At 38.5% G+C, this 23999-nt stretch overlaps 2 protein-coding genes across 6 annotated transcripts in view; both read left to right on the forward strand.

Moving 5' to 3' along the window:
• Nucleotides 1–20264, forward strand: part of schip1 (schwannomin interacting protein 1) — a 232371-nt gene extending 212107 nt beyond the window's left edge. For 4 of the 5 annotated variants that reach the window (XM_041994401.1, XM_041994403.1, XM_041994402.1 and 1 more), the window contains 6 exons: nt 10747–10865; nt 12296–12413; nt 12801–12998; nt 16684–16807; nt 17396–17489; nt 19355–20264. In XM_041994401.1, coding sequence (XP_041850335.1) covers nt 10747–10865; nt 12296–12413; nt 12801–12998; nt 16684–16807; nt 17396–17489; nt 19355–19406 — 705 coding nt within the window. In that variant the 3' untranslated portion in view covers nt 19407–20264. Of the gene's footprint in view, nt 1–3747; nt 4073–10746; nt 10866–12295; nt 12414–12800; nt 12999–16683; nt 16808–17395; nt 17490–19354 lie in introns of those variants that run through there. The other variant, XM_041994404.1, reaches the window with a different exon arrangement.
• Nucleotides 20265–21822: 1558 nt separating this feature from the next.
• il12a (interleukin 12a) lies at nt 21823–23792 on the forward strand. Its single transcript, XM_041995280.1, has 7 exons — nt 21823–21897; nt 22033–22175; nt 22265–22354; nt 22649–22690; nt 22785–22928; nt 23064–23105; nt 23315–23792. The coding sequence occupies exons 1-7, from the start codon at nt 21879–21881 to the stop codon at nt 23453–23455; spliced, it is 621 nt and encodes a 206-aa protein (XP_041851214.1). The 5' UTR covers nt 21823–21878; the 3' UTR covers nt 23456–23792.
• The last annotated feature ends 207 nt before the right edge of the window (nt 23793–23999 follow it).

The following is a 23999-nucleotide window of genomic DNA, read 5'->3' on the forward strand; positions in this document are numbered from 1 at the left end:
TGTGCCCACGTTTGTATGACTAAAACCAAGTTTTTAATCTTCAAACAGACTTTTGAGGAACAAAAACATCCTCACTCTCAAGGTTTGAAATGCAAACTGGTCCTCACATAGATAGCTGTACAATTACAAAAACACTCAAAAGCGCCATTGGCCTTGGATCCCACGCTTACAGGAGGTGCCAGGAACCCTCTCCCACAGTCACCCTCTGTTCACTTGGAACAATAAGCTTCTGTGTGTGTGTGTGTGTGTGTGTGTGTGTGGTTGTGTGTGTGTGTGTGTTTGGGGGGTGGGGGTGTACCATTTACATACTTGCTCTCTCAGCTGACCAAGTCAGGTCATCATCAGTTCCATGAAAATTAATCTGTATGTTTGTGTGTCTCAAGTATGCAGCCAAAAGCACCCCGCATCTGTTCTAGGGTTAGAGTTAAGGTTTGATGTGTGTGTTCACGTCAGTGTATAAAGTGTTCATAGAGCCCCTCTGTGCATATGTAGAATAGATTTACAAACCTTAAACCAGCAGTGACTTCACTTTCACCATGAAGTCAGCCTCAGTAATGAAGCAGAGATCCAGTGAGGATGACTCTGCCCCACCCATGCGCACACTGATAACACCATTTTCATTGGCCTGATAGTGTGTGTGAAAATGCTTGTGTTGTCTGTTTTGTCCCTAGCAGTAGTCCAGTGTGGGTAGATTCAGGGGCAAGCCAGACAATTCACTGTACTTTACCCATAATCCTCTGGGATCAACACTGATTCACATCCACTTCCTATTTTTTCACTTAGCCTTCATGTCTGTGCACATGCATGTGTTTGTTGTGTGTGTGTCGGAGCATATGCTTAAAAGCTTTTTGATGTTATCAAGCAAATGCATTGTTCCCCAGCTGTATTAATCTTTGATTCCCCATTTTTTTCATGTTGTTCTCATCTCTGCCTCTGAGCAGAGAAAGATGAGCGTGACTCATGTTCATCAGTATCACCTGGCGTTCTCTTCGATCTCATCTCTCTCCTTTCATCCCTCTTTTACCCCTTTGTCCTTGGCTGGCTGGTTCATTTCTTAGCTGAAATCACTACCTTCCTGTGATATTCTTGACTATTTAGTGTGATTCATCATCTGTGTCTTTCCTCAGATGGTTTAAATTCTTCACTAAAATAGAAAAAGACAGTAACTTTTTACAAGCTTTGTTTTAACTGAGGTCAGACTTCAGGTTTTCTCATTTTACAAGACTATTACAAATATAGTTGTTTAAGGGTTTTGTAGTTACATTATATGTTTAAGGTGCCAAACAGGGCTACAACTAATGACTATTCTGATGTTCGATTAGTCACCGACTATTAAAATGACTAGTCAACCAATCGGATTATGTATCTCATGATTATTATAAATGGATCTTATTTCACTTTCAGCTTTGGAATCTTGCATGAGGTTGTTATGCAAGTCCAACGTGCCTCCTCTTTAAGTGTTCGAGCATTGCAGACGTACTTCCGTGGTACGCAAGGTCAGCTTTACAAATCTCACATGTATTTCATTTATTTTATTTAACGTGAAGTTATCCCAGACTTTTGACGTTTTCTGCCGCCGTTTTGTTCCCTAGTCTGCCTCCATAATTTTCCACTGGCGGACTTTATTGCGCATGTGCAACTCTCAGCAGAGATAAAAAAAAATAAGACGATGTCTCACTTTGTAGTTTTTTTCCCCCCTCTTTGCATGTGCATTGTGCAACTCTCAGCAGAGATAAAAAAAATAAGACGATGTCTCACTTTGTAGTTTTTTTTCCCCCCTCTTTGCATGTGCATTGTGCAACTCTCAGCAGAGATAGGATTAGAAGACGATGTCTCACTCGTAGTTTTTGTTTTTGTTTTTGTTTTTTGTTTTTTTTGTTTTTTGCCGACAATAGTCGACGGCTAAATTTGTTGTCGACTATTTTTATTGTTGACAACGTCGACTAATCGTTGCAGCCCTAGTGTCAAATATAAGACAGCTTCTAGCATTTTGTAAGAATGCGTGTCATAATTTCTTTTTTAGGAAACTAGGGCAGCAAGTTAAATATAAAACATTTTTGTCAACATTTTTGGTAAATTCAGTGTTTTGTTTTTTTGTTGTTGTTGTTGTTTGTTTGTTTTTGTTTTTGTTTTTTTTGTTTTTTTCTTTTCTTCTTTTTTAGATAAGGGCCATTTCTAGGAACCATAATAGATTTCAACTCTCAGTTTATTTTTACCAAGTTGTCAAGACATTGTTGGTTTTGTGTAGCTGTTATTTTTTCAGATGAAAAAAAGGAAGAAAGCCAGATGATAAAGATGAAGTTTCTGAAAACTAACATAACTGAGGCCTTCAAAGGAGGCTATAAGGTCAAGTACACATGAACTCAGCCCCACTTCCTTTTTGAAAAAAAACAAAAACTGTCTATATGAAAACGCACGGATACAGCGTGCATGCAACATTTTGCATGCAACGTTGGACTTACAGGTGATCTCTTAACCTCTTTCAATCTTTCCTTATGTTCCAAGCAGTGACGTAGCAGCTTTGTCAAATGCAACAAGACTGTACTGGATTAGCTGTTTACAGGGAGATCCAAACTTTTGCATATTTTGCCCAAACTTTATCAATACTTAAACAATACTTTGTAAATATGTTTAATTTTAGATTTAAAAAAATATTCAAATAAATAATTTTCTTCTCTTCTCAGGTGCATCAGCCTTTTTTTTGTCTTAACTGTAAGAACAAAAAGTCTAAAATTAATATAAAAAAACATTAGTGGAAGTGCATTTCTAATATGTAATCTATTTAAATCATAACACAGTCAAAATGTATGTTAACTCCAGTTTTAATTGCATATGAATTATGAGTTTATTTTTACTTAATCTTGGTAATGGTTTTCCAATTTCTTGTCCATCCTGACATTTTTCTGTGTAACCAGTGGATGGTATCTGTGTGGATGTTGTGCTCTCCAGGAGCGGGAATCTGCAGCCATATGTGGATATAATTTTCTCTCTGGGCAGCTATGACAAATTTATGAGTCACAGGTCGATAACGTCTCGCAAAGATGAGATCATTACACACCATGGAGAGCTCAGATTGAAAATCCAAGTCACTGATACAAAGCACAGTGAGCGAATGACTGGCTGTGTGTGTTTGTGTGCCAGACTAATGGTCCTTTGTGCTCTGTCAGGGTTTATTTAGCTGGCTTAGGCTATGGGGCTGCTGGCTTTGGTGTCCAGACAAGGCACTATTTTTACCTTAGCAGGAAGGGAGTACACTACCACCTCTCACATATGTGCACAGACTCTTTCACATTCATCCTGCCTCAAATATGGAGGCTAATTTTCTAAGTGAATCTGCGGCAAACATGCTCAAACCTGAATGGCACAGAGGGAGAATAAATACAGACATAAAAGATTATGTCTGGGAGAAGCCTCAGACACAGCAGAAGCAATCTAAACACTCATGGTTGTGCTGTCATAAACACACACATACACTCTGTAGTTATCAGTATCACATCGCTGAGGTGTCTCTTTTCAAGCGGTGGTGAGCAGCTGCTGTCCTCACGTCAGGGCGTGAAACCGGAAAAAAACACACCAGTGTTAGTTTCTCCCACTCCCTCCTCTCTTACTCTCCCTGGACTGTGCGAGGCCGCCCTGACCAGAGGGCGGAAGGTAGGGAGGGTCCAGTGGGGCCTTACCTCTGACCGTTGTGCTTTCCCAGTCCTGTGGGAGAGGCAAGACGACGGTGGAGCCTGAGAGAGAGAACGAGTGGAGTAGTCAGAAAGTGCAGAGAAAAAGAAACAGTGTCACAGCATGTTAGAGAAAGACGAGGAGAAGCCAGCAGTAGAGGAGTAGAGTTTGTGTTTTAGTGTCAGAAGATGGCAGTTGTGTGGGATTATGATGCACACTGACTGGCCTCAAACTCAGGAGTCGGTCTGGAAAAACCTCATCAGTGACTAGGGAGCAGAAAGGAAAAGACAAGAGAAAGAGGGAGGGAATGAGGGAGACGCTGGATAAAATGGATGGATGTGGTAGAGTAGATCATGTCATCAGGCAAGCGTCCAGTCTCTACCTCAGTGATGACTACAAAGAGGTAAAGGACATCGTCATGTTTTTCTGTGTTTCATTTCAGCATCACAAATCAAATTTCAATGTGTACCTAAGTTGACTCAAAAACTCCCCTCGTCAAACATTTTAGTTGATGCCTGTGATTATGTCCACATGCTGAAGACTAATACCTCTCACCTGTACAATATTTAATTACATATAGCCGCAACTGCTTGTATCAAGTGGAAACTGCATTATTAACCTCTGGTTTCGTTCTATCTCATGAAAACAAAAGTCGTCTACCAGCATCTCTGAATTCCAACTATTTGGCATTTCATTTTTTTTTTTTTTTTTGATAAACATGTAAAGTTATGGGTTGTGTGCTGGATGATTTCTTGGTCAGAAGCAGTGTCAATCAACTTCACAGTGACCATAATTCTTCAGGAAAGAAGTGCTTTTAGCTTTTTTGTCTTTTATATATGTTTACTAAAATAGATATTACTTATTAAGTAGTTTTAAGAGAGCACACTGTGCTTTTGCTTTCCCCTGGTTGCAGTCTAGAAAACCACATGTTCATATAGACTAAGCAGATGTTAAACTTTCTTTATAATAGAATTTGCTCTGCTGTGTAAAGCCATGTGATGCAACACAAAGGTTAAGGTGCTTAAGTGTGGACATTAAAGGCCCCATATATGTTTGGGGCATTGCTATGACATAACACTGAGCAACCAGGCTTTATTCTTAAACCCGATTCTTTCTTTGGGAGAAAAATACTAAATATCTTCACACAAATAGGCAAACCTTCTCACAGAGAAAAAGCTCAAATGTGAGCCATAGACCCATTGTCCTGTCCAGACCTAGCTCATGCTTGTCATCACCCCCGTCCCCCACCCTTTCTTTTTTCTCTTATAACCCTCCCCCCGCTACTTTTTTTTAACCCTCATATACACATTCTTTATACCCTTTTTGCCATTTGCTGAGCTGTTCTGTTCTGAGCTGAGTGACAGGAGCAGTCTAGTACTGACCTGCAGCTGAACTGTAAGAGGGGCCAAAGGTCAGGTCCCTTATCTGGGATGGAATGCTCCACAGCATAGAAAGACAGGTCTCAGATAGCAGAGAGAGATAGTCAAAGAGAGAGACACATACACGGAAACATGCACCTATATTTAGCTTCCACTGACAGTGTGTGTATACTTTAAGTGTATACTTTCAGGAATATTTGGGCATTTAAGGAATTATAGGTGTTTACAGGCTGGAAATACGTAATGTAAATCAACTTTCCAACAAAAGTTGCTGTAGAGATGTTTTTAAGGGGAAATGTTAGAACTAAACAGGCTTCTCAGTCTTTATCCAGAGCTGAACCCATCTGCTGCTGGGTGTATCTTCATAATTTGGCTCACATAGTTATGATGGTTGCAGCAATGGCCCCTCTCTGAGCATGACAAAGAATATGAGCATTTCCCAAAACAGCAAACTACTCCTTCATAGAGACTGATTGGGTTGACTTTAAACAATATTAACATATGTGTGAACCATAAAGCTGCACCACAGCCATAAAACAGAGTCAGTGAAGCTCTAGCTGTTTGTAAAGCTGAGATCTCAGCAGCAGCTCATTGTCAGTTCCAGAAAAAAACATGCAAGTGAAGCCATCCCATTCTCTATACCCCACACAGCCTACCAAAACACAGCAACACACATGCACACTTACCAGCAGTTGCTTTAATAAAAAAGAGCTCACTGAGCTTCAAACACACTTAGTCATATCCAAATTCATTATAATGTCATGCTTCATATACATAAAAAGACATATAGCTGGTAACCGTGTGTGTGTCTGTGTGTGTGTGTGTGCTAACAGTGGGCTCTTGTCTCGAGGCAGGGAGTAAGGTCTCAGTCGGTGAAAAGAATCCATTGTGCAGAACTTTGTGAGGAATGTTGTGAGAAAAAAGGACAGGAATGTGTAAAAAAATATTAATAAATTAGAGAATGATCCATTTTAGCTTTAGAAATGGTAAGAAGACCGAAAAGGGAGGTCTACATTAAATCAAACCAAATGACAGAAAATGTGTAGGCATGCAGTATACATGTGCACACATCCACATTCACACACATCTCAGATCTTAACCACTAAACGGTTTTTGGCCAGTACAGCCAGCAGTTTAATGGGAGGCAGAAGGAGGGTGCTCTTTGTTTGCACAGATAATTCAATTCGTCCCACATTTCCAATATAGATCTTGATGGAAGATATAGACGCTCAAAACAAGCACCCTGACGTACATTGCCAGGTCTAAATCACCCTCTTGGCCTGTGGATAAATGGTCCTAGTGCAGAGTGGAGGAGAAAATGTGCCTGTCATTGAGGGTCTCTCAACAGAGGAAATCGCTTCATGAATTAGAGGAAAAACACAAATTAGCCCAATTGTGCTCCTCCTAATCTAATTTGGGCTGCTCTGGTGCTTGAGGCTAGCAACCAAAGGAGGTAGTTAAAGCTGTCACTCATCCCTTCTTTTATGTTTATTTTCCGCATAGACCTTTAAATGTAAATGCAATAGATTAAGCCATTTCCCAATTTATCAGCAGGAGAAAACACACATTTTGAGAAACTTTTATCACATTTTGTGTTAAGTTCTAGATGAGTAATTAAGCTGAATTAATTTTTTTCTTTTAAACAACCTTGTCAATTAAAAGATGAGTTTCTATGTTTCTAGAATTAATGGTTGTAGATACTGTTTAAGGAGAAATTTTAAGGTACATGTTTGAGAAGTGGAGGGTCATACTTTATCTGTAATGCAAGAACATCCAAGAGGTATGGAACTGACCTCATCAGAAGAGCGAAAACATGAGGCGATAATTGGTAAGGATGAGGGAAGGCAAAGCACAGGAGTAAACAATGGTGTTTTTGGAAATTGCTTATTAAGAACATAGATCTTTAAAAGTCTGCCAAAGTTCCTTGTTGTGTCTCCTCGGGTTGTTTACTCTATCATTATTGATGCATTGTTCTGCTAGATAGTAAGTAGGCTACACCACATTTAAGATGACTACTATCTCCAATTTTTACCACAATATGTCAGAGAGTGTCACAGACATTTACTTTGACACTATATATTTATCTGTTTTGGTGTTTTCTCTTCTTTATATGGTATTCTTAAATGATGAAAAACACAAACAATGAAAACCAAGCCGGTGGTTTGGATGATCCAGGTGGTGTGTAAAATAGGAGAGACAGGAGTATTTCACACCACCTCTCAGTGGTGCATTCCACACCTTCTGTTAATGGTTTATGGGGCCACCACAATCACTGTTTTACCACACACATACAAGGACTCAACACAAACCAGCTATATAGCAGGTGATGTTTACACACAAACATGAAGCTGTGATGTCAGGTAGGTGTTTGAAGCTAAATCTGCTACTTGAGTCCAACTGCGGAAGAGTGAGGCTGCACGTTAATCAGTCATGGGAATAAATTCATCTTTGATTTAACCTGTCTGACTGTCCTACACTGACCACTACAATGTGATGATTTACTGATGTTCTTTCTTTATGTGACTGAAAAGTGAATTTGGAGCTTATAATGAAAGAAAAAAAGTCAATTTTTACTGATAATTACCTCTGGAAGCTGGTCAAGCTGTTCAGATAATTATTCCTTAAACATTGTTTATTTTCTATTCCTCCATGTTTTTGGCCTGATGAGTTATGAATGGACACATTTCCTTTATTAAATGTACTTCTAACAAATATTGAATTATAAATGTATTTAGAAAGACAAAAATCTCCTGACATTTCAAAATGGGTTATTAGTCCTTAGCCTAATTGAAAGAGTCACGACATCTTGGATGTATTTTATTAAAACTGAAGATGGCAAGAAAATGCAGTTTTGTCAAGGTTAATGTCTGGATTCTAGCCATGACAAAACTCATGTTTTGTAAAGTCACACTGACTTGACTAGCAAGAGCTAATGATTCTTTTTGTTTTTGTTTCTTTAATTGAATAAACTTTACTGACAAATTTGATGTAGCTCCTTAAAGGTTTTCCTGAAATAGTCACAAAAATTCACATCTTTGGATGTAATACGTCTGTTGATGGTTTCTTGTGCAGGTTTACAATCATAACAAAATTTGCTCATTTAAGACTTCATTGTTTCATAATATGCAAAAAAAAAATGCCTGTTGTGGGTTTTTTTTTTTGTTGTTGTTGTTGTTCTTGTTGATTTTTTGTTTTGTTTTTTTTTTTGTTTTTTTTTTTGTGACTTTTTATTTTAACCAATACTCATCAATACCATTTCCAATGAATGAAGAAAAGTCTCTGTAGAAATCCTTTTACTACCTTCACTGAAGTATGATCTTTATTCTTTGTTTTTGTGCATTTTTCGTCACTTTAGAAAAAGTTGGGGCATTTCAGTTTTGAAAATAACACTATTAGTTAAGTTGTTTTACGGCTATTGAATGTCAGAATTGTAACCCCGAATGTTTCATAAAATCTTGTGATTATTGGTTGCAGACATGGTCCTGATTATGTCCAAGTTAAATAGAAGTTGGTTCTTTTTGCTGTTAGAAGTCACTTCTTTCAGAATTTAAAAACTTCAAGTCTTGATTTCAGCTCACATCCAGCTGTTGTGGCAGCCTGTGTGAGGTCCTGCAACTGCAAACTGTTTCGATAAAAAGCTGTAAAATGTGAGGTGCTTCTGATGCCTAATGCAAAAAACTCTCCAGTGCTTTCCTGAATGTGCTAGACATGGTTTCAGCCAGCCCTCACCATATGAGGAGAGCAGACAGTCAGGAATGCCCAATGAGCCTAAAGCTTCTGGTTTTTATCTTCGCTTGAAGCCAGAGTTCAGCAGAGTAACTTGACTGACACCTTCTCTCTAGTCAGTGTGAGAAATGTGGGTGCACAGAAATGTGTTTGGCCTGAACTGCACCACACAGGCTGCTGTTGCACCTTTAAGGCAGCAAATTGAAACTTCCAAGTATGTTCATTTTGATTATCCAGGCAATCTTTCACACAGGTAAACAAAGGGGCAATGCAAGCAAGGTCCACTAGTTGACATACCACTGTGTTTGCATCCAGTGCCAAGACTATCTTGCAGGCTTTTGTGTGGAGTGGGATTATGTTAATTTGTCCTTCATGAAGACACTCTCAGCAACGCCTGCGCACAATTATCAGGAGAGATAAACATTGAGAAAAAAAGGAGAAAAGGAGTGGGAGAGGGGTGTAGGTGTGATGAGCGATTTGAAGAGAGAAGAACAGAGTGATGGTTTGATGGAAGGAACGGGAGAAACCTGAGGCTGATTGGGAAACGTTTAGAAGTAACCAGTGAGACAAGTGATGTAGCCGAATGAGACAAACAAATAAAAAAAAAACAAGAGTGGAACTGTGACAAGAACAATGAGAAACATAATAAGGCGTTAGTAATTGTTCTTAGTATAGTACACACTCAAATAGTGATGTCCAAGTAAGCAGTTGTGGACCCTTCATCAGGGTAACTGTATCAGGAGCTCCAATATGAACTGCATAACTTCTAGTACTTGTCAGTGGCATTGCTTCCGAGCATTGGATATTAGATAGTGTTGAGGTTGTCAATAGAAATGACAAGCACTCCCCATCCCTGAATCAGGAAGTTTTGTTGAAGACTGGGTACCTCCCCAAGCACTAGAACTGTAACAAATTTACTCCAACTTGAAAATCCTTACAGAAAACTGAGAGTGCCACAAGTGCATAGCTGTTGCAACTGGTCGAGTTTCCTGAGCAGTACATCTGGGTTTATAGAAAGAGCTATTCCACATGTGTGTGCACTTTAAATCAAGTCCACGCTGTCACAGCAAATATTTGTGTATATGGACATCCATGTTAAGATTCATTCTCACTCACTGGTGAGTATATTTATTATTTTTTCTCTGTTTTGTCCATTAATTTTCATCTTAAAGCTAAAGAATAAGAATTGCATAAATTAGAAGTGTGCTTCCATGCTTTTTAAAGAGTCCCGTGTGATGTTAATGGAGCATCATTATGCCTCCTTTCCTTAAAAATGAATAAGCCAGTAAGTTGAAAAGTCCTATGAACTTCTGTTTGAGAGACAGAAAGGAAGGTAACCAATAAGAAAATCACAAAGAGGGTCTTAAAGATCGTGGAAAGCCAGACTTGAACACAGAATTTTACTCCATATGTTTGATTATAATCAGTCTGAGTGGCTTGTGAGTGTTTGAGCAGTTTGTTTGTGACTGAACTCTTACCAAAGCTAAAGTATGTCTTGAGTTGAAAATTCAGGTCTGAGAAGAAGTCAGAAGAGATGGCCTCCGTCATTTTGTAGCTTTGGGATTTTTAAATTTTTGAACAGCCCTGAAATATGTAATAGGTCTTCATTTGGTGTGTCATATGTAAACCTGGCCATGTGTGAGTCTTGCATGTAACTGTGGTCACCAGTTGTTCTGTATGGCAACAGCACTGCCTGCTGGTGAAATGTGGTAATGTCGGCTTTGATATATTTTTCCAGTTCACTGGCTAACTCAACTCTCCAAATTAATACAAGACTGCAGCTTTTAATATGCTCTCAGCAGTGATTTGTACTGGCAGGGTGTGCTCAGGGTCACAGTAATTTGTAACTGTGCATCCAGCTTGTCCTAACACATCATTCCTGCTATCCCAACACTTAACGACCCTTTTTTGGTAATTGCAAAATCAAGAAGTTGCATTAAATTATCCTCATCTTGTTCATCTCCTCTTGCAGGCCCAGAAGAATGAGAGGGAGTCTATCAGGCAGAAGTTGGCCCTGGGGAGTTTCTTCGATGATGGCCCAGGCATCTACACAAGCTGCAGCAAGAGTGGCAAACCCAGCCTGTCCTCCCGGTGAGATGTCTGACTTTTGAGTTATTATTTACCACAATAACTATATGTGATTGATACATGGATAAAATACTACTTATAGTTTTTCAAATATTTCTTTTTTTTGTTGTTGTTTGATAATTCTCTTAATAAGGATATTTTGAAAACAGATCCTAGACAAAGTCATAAGTAGCACATATGTCACAAGAACATGAGTCCTGGCTGTATTTTAAGGTTTATAGGTGAATAGTACAAATTTGAAACTTGAGATTTACTGTCAGACATGCCTCTATGTTAAGAACAAAGGGTGAAAAGAGAATGACAGGAAATAGAGACGAATGGTTTGAATGAGCCACATATAATCAGACCTTGTTGCTTTCACTTCCTAAAAGTCACACACGCAAACACACTCATAAGATGTTGCCACCTATGACACTGGACATTACTGGAAGTGACTGTTCAATAAACCCTTTGGTGCTCTTTTATTCCTGTGATTTGAGTCACGTGGATTTCTCAATACTGCTTATGGCTTATTATGAATATGGGGAAATGGATGGGAGTTCTGATAAACTATGACAGACTTGTCTGCCTTTTGAATAATTTCTAATATATTTGAACCAGAAAACAGTGAATTGTTAGGATCATTATTGTTTATAGTAGTATTAAATAAATTTGAAATCAAACATAGTTTCAAAAGTAAACCTTCAATTAGACTTTTTGAGCTGTGAATATGTATTGAACTGGTGATTTTAAAGTTCATTGTATTCTCTGGTGGACACACTGCTTCTAATACATTCTCCATCAATAAATCTGTGAGCAGAGATCCAATGCCCCGTATATGAGCCAGGCTCTACTCTGGTACTGGAAAATAGTTTATCATTTTTTGATTGTCCCAAAAGTTAATAGACACTTTCATGGCTCCTACGGTCTATTCAGTTTGAGTTATAGAGAGTGTTTTTGATGCTGCCTCCTTTGAAACAGCTATTGGCCACTCAGGTCTTATTTTAAGTGGGTCTGAATGGATCTTTGCAGTGTAATCAATCAGTTCTGTTTGTAATTACTGCACTGAATAAGCAGATTATTGATTGACAGTAGGATGGATCTACACCCTAGAGATATTCTATTCTACCACAACACAAACACGCCCCTCCGGGGCTCAGGCAGATTGCATCAGACCTACTGGAGGCCTCCTGGATCGATTCACATTGGAAACTAAAGGAGAAATGATTAAAAACACTAGTCCTCTTTAATTTTATCCCCAGCTTGCAATTTGTTCTGAAAATGGAGGCAGCATGAGTCTTTTCTTTTTCTCTTAAACACAATGCGGCACCTCGTGTTTATGCACAGCACTCTAAATGCTGAACCACTCAAATTTTGTTAACTGAGCTGACTCTTATCAGCCATTATGCTTATACTGCTTCTTTGGGTTTTTCTCTTTCTCTGCATTCCTGCAGGCTGCAGAGCGGCATGAACCTGCAGATCTGTTTTGTCAATGATAGCGGCAGCGACAAGGACAGCGATGCAGATGACAGCAAGACAGAGACCAGTCTGGACACACCTCTGTCACCCATGGTATGCATTGATGGCCCACAAAATTTGTTATTAACTTTGTAAACTAGCAGAGTAATACAGATCTGATGGTGTTAAAGCCAAATCAAGACATAACAAGAATGAAAGCAGCGAAATGAGCAAGATATATTTATCATAAATCAGAGAGATAACTGCCACATTAGTTGCTATATGAATGTTTTCTCACATTGTCTGGCTTGTGGCCACTTTAGATGAGCGGTGAGTTAGTGTTTGTTTGTGGACACCATCGATATATTAACCAACTGCCTGCACGAAATACATTTTAATGAAAAACAGGGAGATAGAGAAAATACAAACACATTCTTCTTGCCTTGATTTTTCTGTTCCGCTTCTTATTTCCTTTTCCTCCCTTCCCCACATTGCTCTCAGTCCAAGCAGAGTTCCTCATACTCGGACAGGGACACCACAGAGGATGACTCAGAGTCTCTGGAGGACATGGACTTTTTAAGTCGACAGAAGAAGCTGCAGGCAGAGGCAAAACTGGCCCTGGCTATGGCTAAGCCCATGGCCAAGATGCAGGTGGAGGTGGAGAAACAGAATCGCAAAAAGTCTCCAGTGGCCGACCTGGTCAGTATCGGTAACCTTACTCAGTTTTAACAGTTACATGATGAAACTGTGATGTCTCTGAGCATTTATGCCAATATTTCTGAAGTTTCCGAAAGAAGCCCCTCACATTGTAACTTAATGTAACACATTGTGTCACTGGCAGAGCAGAACATTGCAGTTTTTCAATCACAGCCTACATTGTTACCCACGTGGAGGAAAAAATACTCATCGGCCCACCACATTTCTTCAATTCCCTCCTCTTTCAGCCCTGTTTAAAGAGAGGAAGGTGACATCCCAGCTCATCATTATTTCATTCATTTTTATCTGCCCTGCTGGCTCCTCAGGAGGCAAGGCAAGGCAGTTTATTTGTATAGCACATTTCATGTACAGGACAATTCAAAGTGCTTTACATAAAATAAAGACATTACAGATATTTAGAAATAGTAAAAGGCATCAACACATAATCACAATAAAATAATAAATTACATTAAAATGATTAAAAGCAAGATAAGTTTAAAAAGTTAACATGCAGATTTCATGCATAGGCGCCTGAACCATTCTGGGATTTGTAAACAGTCAGAAGGGTTTTAAAATTTATTCTGTGACTGACTGGAAGCCAGTGTAAAGATTTCAAAACTGGTGTGATGTGTTCAGATCTCTTAGTCCTGGTTAAAACTCTAGCAGCAGCGTTTTGGATGAGCTGCAGATGTTTAATGGTCTTTTTAGGAAGTCCTGTTAAAAGACCATTACAGTGATCCAGCCTACTGGAGATGAATGCATGGAGTGCACGCACCAAGAGACACCCACACATCCACAGTGTGACACCAGTGCAAAATATATTTCCAGCTGGACTTAAAGGCAGAACTGTTTTACTTATTCAGAGCAGGGAAGGGCAGCTCGGCCAGGTCCATCTATAATTCATACGCTGGAAAGCATTGACTTGGGTGTTTAGGGATGTAGCAGTGCTCAGCAGTCAGAAGACATCACTGTCACATATGGACTGAACACACAGTGAATGTAGATGTATTAAGGCTACAGCTGCCTGCTATGCCCACAACACCAGAGATCTATTAAACTGCAGACATGACACATGCTTAATGCTTCCCTGGAACACTGATTCCCAAATACAGCTACTTGTAGAACGGACATCTGCTGTTTCTAGATCTATCTTTACAAATAATGGCTTCTTGGCACGAGATAAGGATGGAAATCTTGCCTGATATTATAAATAAATGATAAAATGAAGAGATAAATTATGTTGAAACAGATAACTAAAAGTAATGAGTAAACCACTAAATGTTACAAAAAATAGTGCAGGGACACTTGAGATAATCAGCTGTAACTAATACAATGGAGGTGTCAGTGAAGGGTCACTTGAGCTGATTTGGTAAATGAGTGGGAGGTTACCTCAGACAAAGAAGACTGAGGACCCACTCCCCTCATTCACCCTGCTGTCAGCCAGTTCAGGTCCAAGAAACATTTGTCATGTTTGCTCCTCAAAGGCAAACAATAGGAGTTTGTCTACAACAGCAAGCTTACACTCAGCTGCCTGGCTGTATGCAGGGAGTGTGGATTTTCCGAAACATACTGACATAATCTCAGAGAAAAAGTGAGAGACTCAGTGAGAGACAAAGGGTTTAGAGAATCACCTCAAAATAGGGCTTTCCAAAAAGAGCCTAAATTCTTTCCCCCAGCTTCATTCAGAGAGAAGTATAGTTCCTTAATCTGATGCAGTCATAGTTAGAAATGATCAGTTAATGGTCTCTCAAATTAGCAATTTGGTGGTAGTAGTATGACCAATTTACCACAGAAACTCGCACTCTCATCAGCAGTTATATCAAGACTAATGCCAATCTACACCCTTTTTTTTATCACACACATTTTCTTTGATGTCATTCATTCTCAATGTGCTACTCAAACACGCGTACTTGTGTCACAAAACTGAAACTGAAATATGACTGCATTTTGTACAGTTGCATCAGCACACATTGTGAACATGAAAGAGTGAAGGGAAACTATCCCGCCCACACAAGCCAGAATGTCCAAAGAGCAGAGCAGGGTTTTCTCTGAGCTCTGGTTGTCAAGACTTGATGGTAAAGAGGGAAGGGAGGAGAAACAATAGCTGTTGGGTGGTAGGAGAAAGAATGTAGACAGGTTGGATGAGTGCAGACAACAGGTGAATTATTTAAATATTCAAATAAATCTCCTGCATGTTTGTGAATAAGCTCCCAAGTTTCCATCTGCTCCTACTGAAGGTTGTTGACTAAGATGCAAAATGTATATGCATCTAATTTGCACTTAATGTTCACTTGATTTCAGATTTTTCTTAAGTAAATTGGACCTAGTTACAGTCCACCTTTTGTCTGTGACTACGCAATAGATGTTTTCCTTAGTGTTACTGACTGAAGTTTTGTGGTAAATATAAAGGAATTCATGAAAAAACAAGGCCATATCATCGGTCTGAGGTAAAATGAAAAAGGTTGCTCCAGGTTTTAAGGTAAAAGCTTATAATGCGCTCACCGTTCAGGCTGTGCTGGGGAGATGAAACTTGTGCGCTGTTTATTTCTTTTTGAAATCATATAAGCTGTCTGTGGCCAAAAAACAGTTCCCACTTGGAATCCCCTAACTTTACACACTCCCTATTTAAAGAGGTGAAAACATAAAAACGACTGATATTCCATTTTGTTTCAAAAGAACCAAGAGACTGAAAAGCCCCGGTGGAAGTAACACACACACACACACACACACACACACACACACACATATATATATATATATATATACACACATTTCAGACACTCTAATGTCATCTTACCTTTCTTATTCTACACCATGTGTGCCTTTGTGGGTTTTAACCATAATTATAAGTTGTTGTGTAAATCGTTATAAAGTGGTGCGAAATGCCAGAGAAAACCAGGAAGATCTTTACATGTAAGAATCTGGAGGCAGAACATGATTATTTTTCTTAATTAAAAACCACCACCTTTACATAGGCAAGGCAAGGCAGTTTATTTGTACAGCACATTTCATGTACAGGACAATTCAAAGTGCTTTACATAAAACAAAGGCATTACAGATATTTAGAAATGGTAAAAGGCATCAACACATAATCACAATAAAATAATAAATTACATTAAAATGATTAAAGCAAGATAAGTTAAAAAAGTTACCGTGCAGATTTCATGCATAGGCGCATGAGAAAAGAAATGTTTTTAACTTGGATTTAAAAATGTCTACATTTGGGGCAAGTTTAATCTCCACTGGCAGTTTGTTCCACTTGTTTGCAGCATAACAGCTAAATGCTGCTTCTCCATGTTTAGTCTGGACTCTGGTTTGGACTAGTTGACCAGAGTCTTTGGATCTAAGAGCTCTGCTAGGTTTATATTCTCTGAACATGTCACAGATGTATTCTGGACCTGAATCATTCTGGGAATTCCTCACTTTTTCCTTAATTATGAATCTTCTTCTTTGAATGATATACCCATAAATCTTATAAGAAAATGGAAACTTTCAGGTTACATTATCAGACAGTCTTGCAATAATATAAAGTTTGACAGAAATGCCTTTAAGTTAATTGCAAAAACAATTAAAAATCCTATACATGCAGATGAATATTTCTGTGCTTTTCTATTTTTGAAATCGTTGGTTTCAGTCTTCAGCCATATAAAAAAACTATGTCTGACATGTTTTTTTGTTTTCCCATCAGCTTCCACACTTGCCTCACATCAGCGAGTGTCTAATGAAAAGAAGTCTGAAGCCCACCGACTTGAGAGATATGACACTGGGGCAGCTCCAGGTTATAGTCAATGACCTGCACTCTCAGATAGAGAGTGAGTTAACCAGACACACACACACACACAGTGACCTCTGCTATCATTTGCAGAAACGAGCAAGCCGGCAAATGGGAAAACACATGCACATGCATACTGACCCCTTACCCTTCTCAGTGGATGTGAAAGTCATTTTATATACATTAGTCACTTCAAAAAGATTTTACCACTTAACAGTTTCTTCTGAGTATTTACTGTTACCGCTCTGTACACATGATTAAACCCAGCACAAGTGGATGAATAATCTCGTCTCACATTAAATAGCTTCAAAAATCCCCATGACTCCAAAATTATTTATAATTTTTTACTTACTAAGTAGACTTTTCCCCGTAAAATCTGTTTTCTGGCTAAGATGAAGGAACAATAGTCAAAACATGTGAAGCAAAAACAACCACAAGCCATCGATGTGTGTTCTGTCAGTGCTCATAGTTTTTAGTGGCTCTGAGGTCACTTTATGAACCCATTGTCCTCTACTGTTTTTCATATCTGTCGAAAGTCTGTTGAGAGGCTCTGCAGCCATTGAGGTGAAATCAGAAATAATCTCTTTCACAATAAAAACATTATTATAATATCATTTATTACCTGTAGGTCTGAATGAGGAGCTTGTACAGTTGCTACTGATTCGTGATGAACTGCATATGGAGCAAGATGCCATGCTGGTTGACATAGAGGACCTCACCAGGTAATTAAGTGCTTTATGGAAGATTTATTTATTGCATTTTTCATCATTTTTCAAACATAGACATACAAGAGAAAAAAAGATCTTTCATTTAAAACAACAAATTGTGAAGAATATGATTTCTGATGTGGTTGTTGTCAGGGGAAAAAGACCAAAACCAGAGCATCTACTCCATGTCAACCCCTTTATCCTCACACTTTCACATCTGTATCACTCGGTTTCACAATGCACAATATTAAAAGAAAAATTATTCCACCCATTTTTCATCATCATTGGAATACCCAAAATGCAGTTATCAGATTTCTCACAGTTCCTTCTGCAGCCACAAAAGACTTTACACAAGTTTTCTCACATGTGTATGAGTTTTCCTAAAGACTTGTAAACAACTATAAACTCTGACTTACTTCAGTCAGCGGAGTTCCCCTTTGAGAAACCTGTGAGAAAAAGTAAAGTAGGTATTACTTTCAGTTTTAGATTTAGTCTTATACTATACAGGACGAAAAGGTATTTGGTCATAACAAAGTACAATTCCCAAGTTCGTAGGAGGGGGGAGCAAATCTCTGTTTGCTGAGTCTTATTCTCAGTTTAAGGTTCTGTTAAAAGACAACTCACAACTTTGGACAGATTTGGATTTAATTTTTCATCAGATCATTGTTTTGTTTAGTCCAGACTATGTTCAAGGAACTTTAGGAGAAGTTTCACATTTATATATATGTATAAATATATATATATATTTTTTTTTTGGGATCCAGCTCAAAAGTCCAAAAGCCCAACACCCCCCAACACCCTCAGAATGACTGTACTCATTCTATCCCTCAATGTGAATCCAGACATCATTTGAAAGAAGTCCATTTTCATTCACACAGCTTCTTTCTGCTCCCATGTTGACAGCATGCACCATGTTTGGCATGTGCCATGGCTCGAACCACTCTGCAGCTATTTGCCAACCACAGTTTCAGCTTGGTGCCTTTTATTATTGCATAAGATTAAGAAGGGGGGAGTTGGCATAGTCTGAAACATTTGTCATCACAACTTCAATATGCAGCCAGTATGTTGCTGACAAATATATAGATCACCTGTTGTGGTGATGATGATGAGTGATGATGATTTCTTCATATTTTAGCAGTCGCTTGTGTTTTATAAACCATGGTTTACACAAAATTAGATTTTACTATTTATTGTCATCACAGATGTCATAGCAATGTCGGTAGATTGTACAGACTGTAGCTGCTAAAGTAAGTTAGATTGTATTATTCGCAAGTAATCCCTCTGAGAAGCTGCCACAGGTGTCCCCATGTTGTTGTTATTAGCAGGATTCAGTTTGCGGCCGAGGAGAATTGAGCATTTTCTTAAAGATTCCCTCCTTTATTTAGCTCTATGTTATTGTTAAGAAAAGGTCTCCAACGCTTACTTGGGGTCGGATGTGAGGAGCAGTAGCCCAAGCAGAGAGGCCCAGACTTCTCTCTCCCAGGCTATTTCTTAAAGTTCCCCCAGGGGAATCCAAAGGCCTTCCCAGGCCAGCCGATAGATAAAGTCCCTCTTGAGTGGGACTATGTCAAGAAACAGTCACCAAAAAAATGATGGCTTAGAAGATTAAAGACTTAAAAGTGCTACAATTAAAAGATGTTATCCTTGTTCTGTTATCGTATAAATAAGTATAAAGCAGAGGAACATGCTGCCATACATGTTTTTATGTAGAGTTCTTTAACAGAACATTTGAAGAGCATATGCCCTTTATGTGCCATATAAATCTGCAGAATATGGGGATGATAAGACAACTCTCATGGGAATACATCTGAATAAACTTGCACTTGGACACCTGTGTGATTAATTGTGTTTTCACTTTATTTTTGTTTTCTCTTTTCCAGGCATGCTGAGAGCCAGCAGAAACACTTGGCTGAGAGGACCCTATCTAAATAACATGCTCATCCTCCCTTCACTCTGCCTCCGTCTGCCAAGCTTAACCCTTGCTCCAAAACAAACTTTTCCCCTCCGGCCATTCCACTTCTGCCCTGCGTCAATCCCAATCCTTCCTGCTTGTCTCAAGTATTTTGCTCCTCTCTGCACCCGTATTTCACCCCCTCTTTCCCCTCCTCTCCAACTTACTGACTTCAGTGGTAGCAGCAGCACAGAGGAAAGCCACACTCTTTCATTTGCTTCTCCCAGTGCTAAGGATGGAGAGTAGCACTTCCTGCTTCCTGGGAGAAGAGGAAACTGATTGTGTCTTGTCATGGATTCTGTCCCCAGCTTCCTGTGCAGTGATCGGCCTTGCTTTGCTATTGTTTCTTTTTAACTTTCTACATTTGCCACTAAATTGTAATTGTTCAAATGCAAAAATTGTGGGAAAAAAAACAATAGTGAAAACTTTAGTAGAAAGTCAGTCATGAGAAAAAGAAACAGCAGTGTATAAAAAGAAAAAACAATGGAAAACTAACTTCTTCAGACCATTTTAAGTTGGACAGTAAATTTAAAGTATTTCAAAGTTGACCCGTTTTTATTCTGCACAAATGGTAGTTTTCAACTGAGAAATGTTTATTTGAAGGTGCTAAAAGAGTGTAAAGGAAACATGCCTGCCTTGTAGTGGAGTTGTAGATTTTGGTAATACATTTACTCTAATTGCTCTTCAACATTTTGTGAATGTTGATTTTCTGACACGAGTCATTTTAAATGAATAAATGTGTTAATATTGTTTTCATCCTATTGTATTCAAATACTTTATTTGAGGGAAGAAATGTTTATGTACAGATATGTAAAATAAAGAATAAACTTTGTTTCATATATGCTGGTTTGTTGTGCAGTTTGTTGAATCTGAACAGGCGCTGCTGCAGAGACTGCTTCCTCTTTCTAATGAGCCTAGAAAGTAAATTCATCGCAACTGTGGTGACACTGTGAGAAATTACATCACGCATGACTCAGCTTCTCCTGTTTCGGTCTTGCTTTATCATCTCATGCTCATTGGGGTTGATTTGTGCTTTTAAAGGGAGTACAGATCAATTTGGACAGCCCCCTTAAAAGTTAAGTTGTATTCAGGAGTTTTTCTTTGAAAAAATGACAAATGAACAGTCACTTGGTGCAGAATCACACAGAACTACGTTCATATCTGAGTAGCTGGTAATAAACATGGTTTTGAGTTTTTGTTTTTTTTTTTTCATCTCAGGTAAATTGCCCCCCACCCTTCCCCCTGAACATATACTGTACTTAAAGAGCTGTGGTAAGTTTTGCTGTATGATGATCCCATGTTTTTTTTTTTGTTTGTTTGTTTGTTTTTTGTTTGTTTGTTTTTTTGTTGTTGTTTTTTTTGTTTGTTTGTTTTTTTTTTTTTAAAAAAAGGCCAGGAAACTCCTGTGACCACACTCCCCACTACAGTTTCACATAACACACTGTTTAAGAAGTCACAACATAACAGAACAAATTTGTCTGAAAACTAGCTCTAGAAACTTGGCACTATTTCTTTTTATAGATGTAAGGTAGCCTCTAAAGTAGTAAAAGAAGTGGGTTAATATTGGTTTTGCACATTAAGTTATTGGGTTTTTTGTTGTTGTTGTTATTGTTTGTTTGTTTAATTTTGTTTTTTGTTTGTTTTATTCTCTGAGTAAGTAAGTCAATAAAATCACCCAAGACATTGACGTTATCAGAAGCTTTTATTAGATCACGCTTCGTGGGTCACAGAGAGATGAAGCGGTGGACACATCTCTTCACACCACAAGTGCGTATGAGGGCCCACGCGGACCACAGGCTGGTCCCAGTAATACCAATCAGCCTGTAATTTACCGCTGCTGACCCACGTGTAGTTTAATGTCATATGATCAATTCACAAGCAACTTTTTCATTTTAGATTTTAATTTCTGACTCCTCGAACAGTGCTGTCACTGTGGTAAGCTTTAACACTTGTGCATCACTATGATGACGTTGACTTTCTCCCAGCAGTGTGTCATGATTAACGCACAGATTGTAGATTCAAATGTGCGCAATGTTTGCTCGTAACTGTGCAATCTCACCTTCTCGTGTTGAGTTTTCAGAGCTTTGCGTTTGTGACGAGAAGCAGCAGACATGGTCAAAGCTTAAAATCTACATAAACTACAGCAGCTGCATTAATCATGTTAATCAGATTTGTTATGAACGGACAGAAACAACGATGATATTAGAAAACTAATAATAACAATAACAACTTTCCCTTTATTCAACCCATCAAGGAAGTGCTGTTGTGACGTGTCTTTCTGTTCTCTGTTTACTTGTTTGGTTATCTTTTTTTTTATTAGAGGGATGCTCCTGTGCGGAGGGAATCTCCCTGTTCGGAGATATAAATTCATCAGACATGGCAGCACTTCAACGATCTTCACTTCACATACACTATCAGTCAGTATCATCAGAGGTCTCTGCCTGACCAGAAATATGACCAGCTTTCATTTTTGTAAGTCAGAGACGCGGGACTGATTAGATACCAAAAATCTAATCCTCCTGATCGATTAAATAAGCATCTGGATCATCATATTTGGCTTCTGTAGAGTCATTAAACGCATGAATTAATGATTGTGATTTTTCTTAGACTTCTCCGTCTGTTTACTGCTGCCCACCTTGAACTGGCGCACATCCACGGGACTGCCGGTGCCAAATCTGAGCGCAGACAACAAGAACTGCGCATCGCTCTTCAAGAGCCTCCTGCTGAATGTCGCGGAGCTTCTGAGTAGTGTGAGTATCCTCTGAAGTGGATCTGATAGTATTTTTTTTTTCTCAGCACTGTAGTTTATCAGTAATGAATAACATTGTTTGTATGATAGGAAGATTTATGTCATGGCTTGATCCCATCCAATGAAATGACGATGTGGAGCTCCGACACAGTCCAGGCTTGCGCACCCAATCTGACTCAGGTAGCTCTTTTGGTAATTTGTCTTGGATATAAATGAAATTGTCAAATATGTTTAAATGTTACGTTTATTTAGGTCAATATTTAAAATCTATGAATTAGGTACCTACAGATGCTTTTCCAAAACAGTGTATCTTTGAAAACAGCTTGAAGCACATGATAGAATCTGTGTTTACCAACGACTAAACTACTTCTGTTGAACGCTGTATGGTCATTAGATGCCTGTTGGTACCTAATTTTACCTGAAAAACAAATTATGCAACAACCTTCTCATAATGCAGTTGTACTTTTACCACAGAACTCCAGTTGCATGATGCAAAGAAATTCATCCTTCAGTGAGGTAAACTGTTATAAAAACAAAGCCTATTGTTTTGTTTGTTTTGCTTTCCTCAGCATTAATAGGAATCATTTTATATGCCTGTGTGCCTTTACAGAGTGAATGTCTGAGGAGTATCATAAAAGACTTGGCCTACTACAAGGCTTCAATTCAGCACTACCTCCAATCTGACCTCAACATGCGGGACAAAGAAGTTCCACTTCTGACACCAACTGTGGAAATAATAGAGGCTCTAATCAAGGTGTGTTTATTAAACTCATGCATGTGTGAGAGGAGTACATCTAAACAGAGAATGAAACAAGTCATGTTTAGAGAATCTCCTGCAGGGAAATAACATTTTCACATTTCCTGACAAAATCTTCCTTGGTTTGCCCAGAATTGCTCCCTGATGGCAAATGGAGAGAACAGCTTCTCAGAGGTATTTTTCTAGTCCTTCTTTTGAGTTTGTGCCTCATATACACCTTTTCTATTAGTCTATGAAAGGAAAACTGATTTAAAAAAATATATATGAATAGATAAATTCTTGTTGTCATTGTGAGTGTTTTTAGACACATAAGGAACTTTTTGCTGTTGACTGACTGGTCATTCTTCTGCCTTCAAATTGTGTCCTTCTTTGTTGTCTATCAGACGGTCGCTGCCAATATGTGGAAAGAGGACTCCTACAAAAATAGGCAGAAGATGTGTAAGATGATGAGAGGCTTCCATGTTCGTGCCATCACCATCAATCGAGCTATGGGATACATCTCCTCAGGAGATCACAGGAAATAAACATCCGGAAGCCTCATCAACATTACCATCACTCCAATATCATAATAACTCATCTCCTTCAATTCAACAAAACTTAACAAGCTATTCACTACCATCGAAACTACTAACTGTGTGGTGCTCCTCACCAACCAAGCTGCAAATCTTATGGTGCAGGTATAAGCTTACTATGTTGATTCCAGCTTTTTCTCCCAGTTAGAGCTGAGGGTCAGTCAAACTGTTGCTTAGATTAGCAGTGGAGGCCATGTTGGCTAATGCATGAATGTATTCCAATATTTGGGGGAATGTATTTATTTATCTAAGTCTATTTATTTAATTAATCTATTTATTTGATGACATGTGGTGGTTTTAACTGTTATTTATAATAAATCATTAAATTATTTATGGTATATTTGCATGATGTTGAAGTTTTTATTTAATTGTATTGTTTTATCTTATGAAACTGTGTTATTTATGAATAGAATTTAACATATACATTGGAAAAAAATAGAAAAAATGTGCTAATCAAGTAAACCTTTTAATTAAAAACATTAAAAACACCAACATA

This window comes from Melanotaenia boesemani, chromosome 9 (genome assembly GCF_017639745.1).
Source record: "Melanotaenia boesemani isolate fMelBoe1 chromosome 9, fMelBoe1.pri, whole genome shotgun sequence".
Taxonomy (NCBI): Eukaryota; Metazoa; Chordata; class Actinopteri; order Atheriniformes; family Melanotaeniidae; genus Melanotaenia; species Melanotaenia boesemani.

Excerpts from the sequence above, each read along its gene's own strand:
- il12a (XM_041995280.1), top strand. Across the intron at positions 22,691-22,784 it reads GAAATTCATCCTTCAGTGAG|AGTGAATGTCTGAGGAGTAT; the intron begins GTAAACTGTTAT and ends GTGCCTTTACAG. Across the intron at positions 22,929-23,063 it reads TAATAGAGGCTCTAATCAAG|AATTGCTCCCTGATGGCAAA; the intron begins GTGTGTTTATTA and ends TGGTTTGCCCAG.